Source organism: Salvelinus sp. IW2-2015, linkage group LG19 (genome assembly GCF_002910315.2).
Source record: "Salvelinus sp. IW2-2015 linkage group LG19, ASM291031v2, whole genome shotgun sequence".
In the NCBI taxonomy this organism is placed as follows: domain Eukaryota; kingdom Metazoa; phylum Chordata; class Actinopteri; order Salmoniformes; family Salmonidae; genus Salvelinus; species Salvelinus sp. IW2-2015.
Window position 1 is genome coordinate 6,308,997 of NC_036859.1, and position 12,495 is coordinate 6,321,491.

General features: G+C 42.9%; 1 protein-coding gene across 1 annotated transcript in view; it reads left to right on the forward strand.

The window, feature by feature from the left end:
- The window catches only part of LOC111978943 (potassium/sodium hyperpolarization-activated cyclic nucleotide-gated channel 2-like), a 66,336-nt gene extending 58,035 nt beyond the window's left edge, over positions 1-8,301 (forward strand). The window contains exon 9 of the mRNA XM_070448769.1: positions 418-8,301. Within this exon, the coding sequence (XP_070304870.1) occupies positions 418-1,493 (1,076 nt within the window). The 3' untranslated portion in view covers positions 1,494-8,301. The remainder of the gene's footprint in view (positions 1-417) is intronic.
- Positions 8,302-12,495: the final 4,194 nt, after the last annotated feature.

The window sequence follows — 12,495 nt, forward strand, 5'->3', positions numbered from 1 at the left end:
TATGACACTATCTATATTGATACTTCATATTCATATTAGATCCTAATATTACKTAGTGATATCAATGTTTTTTATTTTACCTTATGTTTTATCTTTTTATGTTTTACTCCCTCTAAGAAATAGCAGATGCAAACTTATCTATGAATAAGATTTCTATCCCAGGCAGTCAGTTGAGTAATGCTGTGGCCTCAGCACACTATAGGACAGTGTTAATTGATAAAGTGAAACTATGACCCTCTTGTTCTCAGTATTTTCCTTGTGCATTGCTTCTTGCCCAAAAATATACCTAGCTTGAAGGTCAGAACATACTGTCTGTGATCCTCCTCCCTTATCTCTTAATTTGTTACCCCTACTTCTCCTCCTCTTTCCTCTACCTCATCATGTTCTACTATTCTCCTCCTCCTCCCTTCATCACAGGCAAGAAGAACACCATTCTGATGCACAAAGTGCAGCACGACCTCAACTCCGGCGTCTTCAACAACCATGAGAATGAGATGATCCAGGAGATTGTCAAGTACGACCGTGAGATGGTCAAACTGGTGGACCTCCAGAGACCCCGCACCATGTCCATGACTTCCTCCGCCCCCGGGGGCATGTTCTCCCCTGCAGGCCCTTCCGGGGCTGGRGCCCTCGCTAGCCTCCAGCAGGCTGTGGCCATGAGCTTCTGCCCCCAGGGGATGGGGCCGATGGGGGGAATGGGGATGCCGGGGATGGGGCTGATGGGTATGCCGATGGGTATGGGGACTGGGCCGATGGGGCCAGGTCCGATGGGGCTGGGGATGGCGTCTGGTTCGGGGTCAGGGACGCTGCAGTCCCCCCGCATGTTGCGGAGGTTCCAGGTGGTCCATAGCCTGTCCCAGAGCCCAGTCTCCGCATCCCCTCTCCAGTCCCAGCCACCCCAGATGGCTCATGCAACAGGGGCGTTTGGGTCGGCTATCTCCAGCCCACCAGTCCAGAGCCCTCTGACGCACCAGGGACGKACATTCCAGTACATGGGAGGAGCAGGGCCCTCTGGGTCTCAGCTGTCCCTGGTGCAGCACCAYGTTCCCAGTCCCACGCACACCATCCAGAGGCCCTCCTCGCACAAGAGCACCCACTCCCTCCACTCGGGCACCCTGAGCCAAGACGCCCGTGCCCTCTCCTCCTCCCAGCTCTCCCTCCCTCAGGAAGGAACCCCTGCTGTCGCCCTCAGCCCTCCCCAATCAACCCACCCATCCACCCATGCCTCCTCCACCTCCATTGGCCCTCCTCAGCCCACTCACCCTAGCCAGCCGGGGCCCTCCGGGGTGGGGGTCCAGGTTGAGGGAAGACCCACGGGAGCTCCACAGCGTGTGGCTTTCGCCTCTACTCCTCCCCCAGGAGCACCCGGGATGGSGGCGGCTGTGGCGGCAGCTGGGTCGGGGATCCCGGACTCTGGTGTCCCCAACAAGGATTTGATCGATAGCCTACCGGAGTTAGACTCGGCCCGGAGCCGGCTGTCTTCTAACTTGTGACCCTATGAGAGGTGCAGGATAGAGGCCTTTACGTAGGTGAATCTAAACCTCTGTCTGAATGACCTGACTGGTTGGCTTCCTTACCGACATGGCCGGCAGAATACGGGCCACATCGTCAGTCATTCATACAGAATGTCTTGTGTGTCGGTCAGAGTCAACAAAGAGGAAAGAGGAACTCTGTGACTCGTGTGATTCAGAGAGTCTAAACAATTAAACTAGTTTAACAAAGGTAAGACTGGACTGTTCTACTGTGCCAGCACCTTTATTCTTAGTAGTACCCCTTACATTCTGCTTCCAAACACCTATATTGCTGACTTTTACTGTAAAGATATCGAGAAAGAAACTGTTGCATACTGTGTAGAATCCATACAGCGCAATCTAGCAGGAGCTGGACTTAAAAACGAAAAATCAGGGACTTGAATCAAAGGACAATGATGACATTCTACGCTTTCAGAACGTGTTTTTGGGTGTCCTTTTTTTCTGTATACGCTGTTGTAGCAAAAATAAATACATTGCTCTTCACATTGTTTAAAATAGTGTTTTAGACCGCTGGTCGATCTTACATCGATATGTAAATAGTTGAAATAGTAAAAAAAAAATGACCGAAAGATAGTATCTTCATTGTATCTATTCTAAACCAAAGTTGAGCTTGAACACGAAGTTTGGTTGTGTCTGTATCAACTAAAAATGAGATCCAGAAGAAAATGCCATTTATTTAACTGCCTTGATTCCAAGTTTAGAAGCCATATATTTGGTTTGTGTGGGTGTATATATATATATTGGTTTGTGTGTGTGTGTGTGTGAGAGTTGGTATGCATGTTTTTGGTTCCATTCTGTTTTTCCAAGAGAGCTGACATGTGTACTCATATCTTTACACTGCTTTGTCAGGCATGGTTGGTTGGATTTGCTGGCAATGGCACAGGCAATATTTCCCAGCTTCTCTGTTCAGCTAAATGTGTCTGGGAAGATATCCACTTGTCATGTTGGCAGAAATATACATATCGTGACACTGGAGGCAAAAGTGGTGGTAAATTGTCTGTGCTTTATCAAAAAGAACCATTTCAAACAACCCACACTGTATACTTGCTTGTTTTCGTCCAGGTTTATTGATTAATACATGCAATATAATTCTGCAATACTCTTACCCCGCCTATATGTATATACACTCAGTTGCCAGTATATTAGGTACACCACCCTGTTCAAGAAAATGGTTCGCTCCTACAGACATTGAGTCACGTGGCCTTGTTATATAAAGCAGGCAGACAGCCATCAAGGCATTCAGTTACTGTTTGATTGAATGTTAAAATAGGCAACACAAGTTACCTAAGCTACCTTGAGCGTGGCTTTTCATGCACGGCAGTGTCCAGGGTTTACCGAGAATGGAGTGACAAACAAAACATCCAGTCAGCAGCAGTCCTGTGGGCAAAAACAGCTCTTTGATGAGAGAGGTCGAAGGAGAATGGCAAGAATCGTGCAAGCTAACAGGCGGGCCACAAACAGGCATATAGCAGTGCAGTACAACAGTGGTGTGCAGAATGGCATCTCGGAAAGCACAACTTGTCGGTTCTTGTCACGGATGGGCTAYTGCAGCAGACGACCACGCCGGGTTCCAGTCCTATCAGCTAAAAACAGTGGGCATGCGATCACCAACACTGGACAATATTGAGGACTGGAAAAACATTGCCTGGTCCGACGAATCCTGTTGCGTCATGCTGATGGCAGAGTMAGGKTTTGGCTAAGCAGCATAAATCCATGGCCTCATCTTGCCTAGCGTCAATGGTACAGGCGGGTGGCAGWGGTGTAATGGAGAGGGGAATTTTTTCCTGGCACATGTTAGGTCGCTTGATACCAATTGAGCAATGTTTTCTKGCACTGAAGAATTCAGGCTGTCCTGGAGGCAAAGCGGGGTCTGACCCTGTACTAAATGGGTGTACCAAATCAACTGGCCATATACAGTACCAGTCAAAATTTTGGACACACCCACTCATTAAAAGGTTTTTCTTTATTTTTACTATTTTCTACATTTTAGAATAATAGTGAAGACAYCGACAGTATGAAATAACACATATGGAATCATGTAGTAACCAAAAAAAGTGTTAAACAAATCAAAATATATTTGAGATTTGAGATTCTTCAAAGTAGCCACCGTTTGCATTTATGACAGCTTGCACACTCTTGGAATTCTCTCAACCAGCTTCATGAGGTASTCACCTGGAATGCATTTCAATTAACAGGCATGCCTTGTTAAAAGTTAATTTGTGGAATTTCTTTCCTTCTTAATGTGTTAGCTGTGTTGTGACAAGGTAGAGGTGGTATACAGAAGATAGCMCTATTTGGTAAAAGACCAAGTCCATATTATGGCAAGAACAGCTCAAATAAGCGAAGAGAAACGACAGTTCATCATTACTTTAAGACATGAAGGTCGAAAAGACCATCAAGCGCTATGATGAAACTAGCTCTCATGAGGACCACCACAGGAAAGGAAGACCCAGACTTACCTCTGCTGCAGAGGATATGTTCATTAGAGTTAAAAGCCTCAGGAATTGCAGATTCACAGAGTTCAAGTAACATACACATCGCAACATCAACAGTTCAGAGGAGACTGCACGAATCAGGCCTTCATGGTCGGATTGCTGCAAAGAAATTTGAGATTTTTGTTTCCAACCGCCATGTCTTTGTGAGACGCAGAGTAGGTGAACGGATGATCTCCACATGTGTGGTTATATTTGATTTGTTTAACACTTTTTTGGTTACTACATGATTCCATATGTGTTATTTCATAGTTTTGATGTCTTCACTATTATTTTATTATGTAGAAAAATGTAAAAATAAAGAAAAACCCTTGAATGAGTAGGTGTGTCCAAACTTTGGACTGGTACTGTATACRTATATATAGTGTATATGCTGTTTTTTTTTTACTGTGAAACCTTAAAGAATCAGCAGCTGCCGTGGCTTCACTAGTTGAGATATTGTAGTCCAGCGACCATATTGTTACCTTAACCTAAAATGTCAGAGGAAGTGAGTGGATGTAGTTTTTTTGTGGATCAAATGAGGCAAACTGGTTTCAAACCTGTTCAAGGTCACCTGCGGATTTCAGAATGGAGATATGGAAAACAAGTCCACAAACTGTCACTTTAAATTCAATTTTAAAGTAATATTGTACGTTGTAAAGCAAGACTAAGTAATCAACAGAATGCATGCCAATGGGAAATGGGGTGGGGCAGAGGAAAAAGAAAGTATATCTTCACCTGTGTKAGTTTGGTGTTGTATGTACAGTATATTGAGCAAGAGCAGCTCCTTCGAGTCCAAAACTCCACGAATGTCTGTACGATAAGAATTTATTTCTCAATAATTCACCAATTCAAGGCTGTGGCGGGTTGTGACTTTGAAGTGTGCTTCAAGCCTTCTCTTGCTGAATGTATGCCATATGAGGGGGAAGACAGCTAATCAGAAATAAACTGCCATGTAAATACAAGGACCGAAATTATTACGGGTGACGATACGAAGGGARATTTTGCTGTATGTGTCGCTGAGTGTTTGTGTGATGTTTCTTAGGTTTGATGCTTCTCTCGTTTGGGTGTGTTCTCTATGTAAACTGTATGTTACCCTGTTCCCTGTTCTATGATGAGAGAATACACTTTTTATTTATTGGATGTACTGTAGCATAGAGAGTTGAAACCATTTCCAGTTTGTCACTGAGATCCAACCCTTTGGTTCAAAGCAACACAGCAAAGTTGAGTTCAGCATTTAAGCACATTGTGTCACGTTACAACGATTTAAGCAAAGGGAAAATCACTGCTTCAGTCTCTTAGAATGATCACATCTRGTTAAATAAAGCTTAAATAAAAAATKTACATTTGTAAAAAAATAACCTAATAATGTCTGTGGACAAATCTGGGAGAAATTTGGCAACTGGCTCAATGTGTAAAAACTGGCTTTTGAAGCGTTGAACTTTATCGATCGAGAGCAAAGCTGTTAAATCATGATGATGGACATTTCACTCAGGTTCGCTACCTTTCCGGAAAGATATATCGTTTTAATRATACGTGATTGGTTGACTATTTATTTGTTGTAGGTACAGTTTGTTTATGTTCTTGTAATCAACTTGTTTTCATTTTGCATCAAGTTGGCCTTGAATTCTGATTAATTGCACAAAACACACAGGATATAGTATAATTTAATAAGTTATATGTTGAAGTAGAATGCAGAAGTTCTAAGCAAAGCCCTATTGACACTTTTGTTTTGACTTACAGGTGTAGGAGRCCATTTTAGATATTGAAAAAATAACGATGGAAAAGAATAGTGAATGTGAATTTCCAAGGGCTTCACTAATTTATGTTTAGGCTTCATTTTCATATACATTCTGGATCATTTGATAACAATATGTATTATTCACAAGTGTATTACATATATTTTCAGTACATTCTAAGCCACGTTTCAAAACCTTATGCTTTAAGACTATMATTTTTTTAACTGTCAAGTCACATATTTTAAGTYMGATCATAGTCSCCAACATATKAATATAATGTTTTGTTGTTTTCTCCCATGGGAAAGACACATGCCAAAATGCCAATAGAATCATGAATGAGTTAAGTCCAAATGAGTGAATACCTGTTGGTGCTTCAATGCTGTTTCAGTGCAATCAATTGGTCCTCTTACCTAATCCTTGTATGTGATRATACCAGTTTGCCCTATAAAGCTGCTATAAGGACTGTGCTGATGTTATTTGTCAGGATTTGTGTCCACAGTCAGTGAAAGAGAGAGGGACAGAGAGAGAGAAAAAACACTGCTTTGTTCAGTCAATATCATCTCTGTTTCATTGCAAGAGTTCCCATGCATCCAGCATAACATTTTATTCATGGATGACGACACCTCAGTGAATTTGGTTACCTTTTTCTTGAATCCCTGGCATCTGTTATATCATGCACGAGACACTGTTTTGCAGGTTTTAAGTCAAATGTTATTTTGAATTTATTGTTACTTCGTTCTCCATTAAAAAAAGAGACTTGCAATGGAATAAAAATGGGATTCCCCGTGCATGCTTGAAATCGACTGACGATTATTCAGAGACGATTATCTTAGTTTAAAATCATTTTTTCCCCGTACCAGATATTAAGGGTACTGAATATCTTGGTATTAATGTCTTAGCAAATCAGGGTGTTCTCTGTTTCTGTTTTGAGAAGTGTCTTCTTTGTTTGTTTTGTTGTTGTTTTTGACCATTTGCCCCAAAGCACATGGACTGTATATACCCTGTGCCTAGTTTATCTAGTTTCGACATAGTCTATTTTTGTGGTATGTACGTGCCTGTAAAAATGCAAATATGTGTTTTTATTTTCAACTTGCAATATATGTACAAATGTWAGCTAAAGAGTAGTACTGCTGAATTAAAATTACAATGTCAGTATATATCATTTTCCCTGATTTGGGAAACACAAAATTGCACATTTTTGTTGGTTTGAGCCGTCAAACACCCTGTGCGCTGTACTCTGTACTCATCTACTGTACGTGTGTTACACACAGAGTTGTGGGGGCACGTTGTTACATTTTTACTACAATCTGGTATCACCAAAGCATTTTGTACAATGAGAGGGTGACCTCAAACAGGCTTTTTGTGAAGTTTATGCAGTCTAGATATCACCTCAGTCAACAAACAGTTTGTGTGGACAACTGAACTCAAAATTGTCCCAAAAAATCTAGAATCATTCAATTGAAAATGAACCCCCAAAATGTATATCTGAAGACCAGGGGACCAACAGCGGTGCAAAGCTGCTTGAATCATGGTCTTTATGTCTGTCTGTTTGACAAGCCAATGCATTTGCTTCTAACCTAAAGGAGACGTTTGGTTAATAATTCCTCGTGGGACCTTCAAACCTAGACATTGCTGTGTGCCAACTACAAATGATTTAAAACGTCCTCTAGTCTGACAATTATTATACCTTAGTGTTGTAGATACCGTAGCCTGCTTATCTAAGCCTTCTCTCCGCTTCAGGACTCTCTGTATAATGTGTGTGAGTGTGTTTGTGTGTACCTGTGCCTTTCCTTCTACACTGTTGGTCCCACTTGAGAACACCAAGCTAGGTCTGCTAGCCCGCCTCAAGCAAAAACAGACACCGACACATTAGCGATCTGAGAGTTGGCATCTGAGAAAAAAAAGCTGTTTATTTTCGACAAAATACATTCCACTGCACTGTAGCCAGCGTTCCTAACAGTGGCTGTAGCAGAAAGGTTCTCAGAWCTCAAGTAGATACTATATTTCAGCCACTATGGGTTGTATCCTATTCTGCCACTGAAAAGGTTGATTTCTCAGATCATTGTCACTCGGTGTTTGTTGCCCCTGTAGAGGTTGTCGTAGAGCCAGCTTGTGTTTGGGTCTGTAAAGGTTAAAGTACTTTAACGCTTCACTGAACTCCATACTGTTCTCTGTCTGAGCTGATATCTAACGGTCCAATCTCAAACTGACCCCTAACCCCTACTCCTACGTACTTCCTGTACTCTATATCTGCAAGGAGTGGATAGGTTTACTCAATGTGGTAATAGCTCCACCTTGTCCTTTGATAGGCTTGATGGAACTTCCACCATAATAGTTCCACCTACCCAGTACTTTCAGATGAACATAAGTGCATGGGGGTAGGAGGCCCTAAAGGTGTCTTTGGGACAGGTTACACAGCTGCCCTCCAGCTCATCCAGAACACAGAGCCAGGCTCTGGTCTCTCATTAAGCTGGTCTGTCGATCAGTGGCAATGTTGTTAAATTGTCCCTAACCAAACGATTCAGTGTTGTGCAATAAAAAGATGAGCGCATTGGCATATTCACGAGTCRTGTCMCTTCATTGATTCGTGTGTTCGTATTCGTGGTATACCTGACAAGATTGATTCTGACAATGATACACACTTCACAAAATGTGTTTTTCAGATATTTCACGAGGAAAATAATGTAGTTTACTTCTGCATGGAGAGGGGRAGGTGGAGATTATCTATACAGGCTAACAGGATCCAAATGAGTTTTTATGAATACCAGTGGAAGACACACACAGGCACATTTAGCCAAATAGTGTAGCTGTTTGTACTTAAGACCATCCATGTGAAACAAATGATTTTGAAGATAACCGCCACAGTACAAYTATATAGGTCCTCAAGGACCCACATTCTTTAGATGCCTGAAGAGATGTATGGACCTTTGATTTGTTGTTACAAAACAGAAGCAACAAACACAAGCCCAATTAATCATACAGGGTGCTGTCTTTTTTTATCTCTCCGCCCTGGATACAAGATCTACCTCTCATTTTTTAATCCCTCTCTCTCTCTCTGCAGACAGGGGCTCTTCTGCATCCCTGATGAGGTGTCTGAGTCTGGGAGCCTCCTAACACGTGCGTGCGTGCGTGCGTGCGTGAAGAAACAAGTGAATGTGTGTATGTGTATGTTTGCTCATGCGTGCGTCAGAAACGAGGGCAGCCCAAGGACACATTCCTCTGGAGCGGCCCAGGAGCAGCTACAGCACAGCTCCCACCCTCTCTGTCTCTCTCCCAACTATCTCTCCTCTCCTCTTTACCCTCTATCCCGTTTCCACCGTTCTCTCTCTCTCTCTCTCTCTCTCTCTCATTTCTCCCTTCTCTTCTTCTACCCCTCTGTGTTTCCCCTGTACCACCATTCCTCTCAGGACACACAGAGTGCAGCGATCCAGGGTGGGGCAGAGAGAGAGAGAGAGACTAGGGAGATAATAACAGGGGCACTGAATGATGAATAACCTTTCCTTGCAGCATCATTTCTCATAAATCTGTTTTATAATGTGAATAAAGACACATACATTGTGTGTATAGCTTTACCGGGATTTGTACAGAAGTGTAACTCCTTCCCTTTCCTTTCCTCTTTGTTGGTAGTCCTCTACAGCGTCCCTGGATGTCCTGCTGGCCTACTTCCATTAATTATATCACCATTCTCATTTTACAACCCCTGGCTGTTTCCCTCCAGAGGGGAATTTGCGTATTTAGTCACTAACTGGTATCCCCATCTATCCCCTTCTAGTCTCCTTGCTTTGTGAGGCACCTAACAGCAACTTCTCTCTCTCTGTTTATTTTGGAACTAATTGACCCTGTTCTAAGCCCTGAACCCTTGGTTACTGTTGCTACCTTGGTCAAAATTTTCCCAGGAAGCTCAATTCCCCATTTAAACTACTGGAGAAAACCCCTCACAATATCTCAAACTCACACAACAAAATGAAACACAGGCTACCCCTTGCGGATCAGGAGACTCGGGTGTGTTGTGGTGGACTGTCATTCCAATTGCTTCACGGGATCCTGGTACAAGGAAGTTTGTAGTGTGCCTAGCTACTATGGCTTTGAATGCACTGGCAGCATGCATTCAAGGCTACTGACCACATTCAGAGCTGACTAGGGTTCTCAAATCGTATATACTGATGTCGACATCAGATGAGAGTTTTATTCATAATTTCGCCAACTTCTTACTACATTGTTGGGTTTGGAGATGGCAAGAAATGCCTTTCACTGTACTTGTGCACGTGACATTAAAACTTGAAACTTATTGGCTAGCTAACATACATTTAGAGAAAACAAGTTATATTAACTGTCTGGTTAGGTAGCTTTAGCAACATGTTTAGCGGTGGTGAAAGAGATTAAGAGCTAGTTAATCAGCTAGCAAACAATGCAAAAAGGTATAATTGCAGATTAGAAAAATACTTAATCAATAGGCTCTGCATTTCATAAATCACAGTCACAGTACCGCTGAAGAACTGTTCAATTATTTAGCAATTTAAACAATTATAAAATAAAAATGTAGAACTCTGTTCCCTTTTGTCCTCCATGCGCTTGAAACTTAAGCTTGTCAAAGGGGCGCTGGACACGAGCTTGGTTAGCGACAGTTGCTATCCACCGGAGTGCTGTGATTGGTTGTCCAACATTCTGGGGCGGGCTTAGCGAAGGGTTTATTGGTACACTCCCCCTCTCCCTACCTACTCCCCAGAATCTCTCTAGTTAGGTCAGGATGGTTAGCTCTCAGTACCATCTGCATTCTATGTGCTGTGTTCTTGGAAACATGCATAATGATGACCTTATGTATTACAGTTGACCTTTACATTGTGGAAACAGTTCTCGCCCGACTGCACCAATAGATCTTCCTGGAATAATTTGGTCGGTTCATGTCCTCTGTTGATGTATATATGTAGCTTTCAGTAAGTGACTCAATGTGTCAGTGTGCAAGGTAACAAAGAGTTGCATCAACTAAGTATACTCTATCTCTCTCTCTCTCTCTCTATTCCCTTTGTGCTTGATGTATCTTTCTTTATCTACTCAACTGGTTTTGCCCTCCAACTGACCTTTGACCTTATCATCCAAGGACTGCCAATCAGTCCACAGTTCACTAACAATAGCAGTGACGTTCCTATTGATATACATAATGCAGTATGTGCACAAAGAAAACGCTTTTGCAACCCAATCAAAACGAATGTTAAAAATCACCTCATGCATGAGTAGGACTATATCATTACACAACATATGATCATGACTTACATCCCCTATTCATGATGCATCATAAAATGTTGTATCTACTGGATAAACCATATTCAGCCTCTCCTGAAGGATAAAGGAAGCTCAATAAAAGTTATACAAATTGAATGTGTTTGAACCAAGACATTTAATCACTAAATCCTTATGAAATGATCAAAAATGAAAAGCCAAAGCCAGGATACATTACACATACTGGTCCTACATAATCACCATAGTAAAACGTCCCTTTAAAAGCTCCTGTGGAGTGGGACATCTGTAAGGGGTGGTGAACGGGGTCAGGTGTTCTGTTACTGTAATAAACACAGCTCCAATGGGAGGAGGGTACTCTGCACAACACACTGGAACCAGGGGACAGCCTCCTGGCAGATGGGGACTGATGAGATGTGTGCAAATGATCTTAGTACTGTGCTGTCTTCATGGTTTGTTTCTCTTATGGGAAAATGTATAAGTTGTTCATGGCCAGGATGAACCCTTTACTCAGTTGAGTGAGTTTATTTTGGAATTTAAATGACTTTGTTTTTACACTGTACAAAAATATATATACAACATGTAAAGTGTTGGTCCCGTGTTTCATGAGCTGAAATAAAAGATCCCTGAAATGTTCCATATGCACAAAAATCTTATTTCTCTAAAATGTTGTGCACAAATTTGTTTACATCCCTGTAATTGAGCATTTCTCCTTTGCCAAGGTAATCCATCCACCTGACAGGTGTGGCATATCAAGACGCTGATTAAACAGCATGATCATTACACAGGTGTACCTTGTGCTGGGGACAATACCATTCCACTCTAAAATGTGCAGATTTGTCACACAACACGTCACAGATGTCTCAAGTTTACATTTACATTTACATTTAAGTCATTTAGCAGACGCTCTTATCCAGAGCGACTTACAAATTGGTGCATTCACCTTATGACATCCAGTGGAACAGCCACTTTACAATAGTGCATCTAAATCTTTTAAGGGGGGGGGGGGGGGGGGGTGAGAAGATTACTTTATCCTATCCTAGGTATTCCTTAAAGAGGTGGGGTTTCAGGTGTCTCCGGAAGTGTGTGATTGACTCCGCTGTCCTGGCGTCGTGAGGGAGTTTGTTCCACCATTGGGGGCCAGAGCAGCGAACAGTTTTGACTGGGCTGAGCGGGAACTGTACTTCTCAGTGGTAGGGAGGCGAGCAGGCCAGAGGTGGATGAACGCAGTGCCCTTGTTTGGTGTGTAGGCCTGATCAGAGCCTGGAGGTACTGAGGTGCCGTTCCCTCACAGCTCCGTAGGCAAGCACCATGGTCTTGTAGCGGATGCGAGCTTCAACTGGAAGCCAGTGGAGAGAGCGGAGGAGCGGGGTGACGTGAGAGAAACTTGGGAAGGTTGAACACCAGACGGGCTGCGGCGTTCGATGAGTTGTAGGGGTTTAATGGCACAGCAGGAGCCAGCCAACAGCGAGTTGCAGTAATCAGACGGGAGATGACAAGTGCCTGGATTAGGACCTG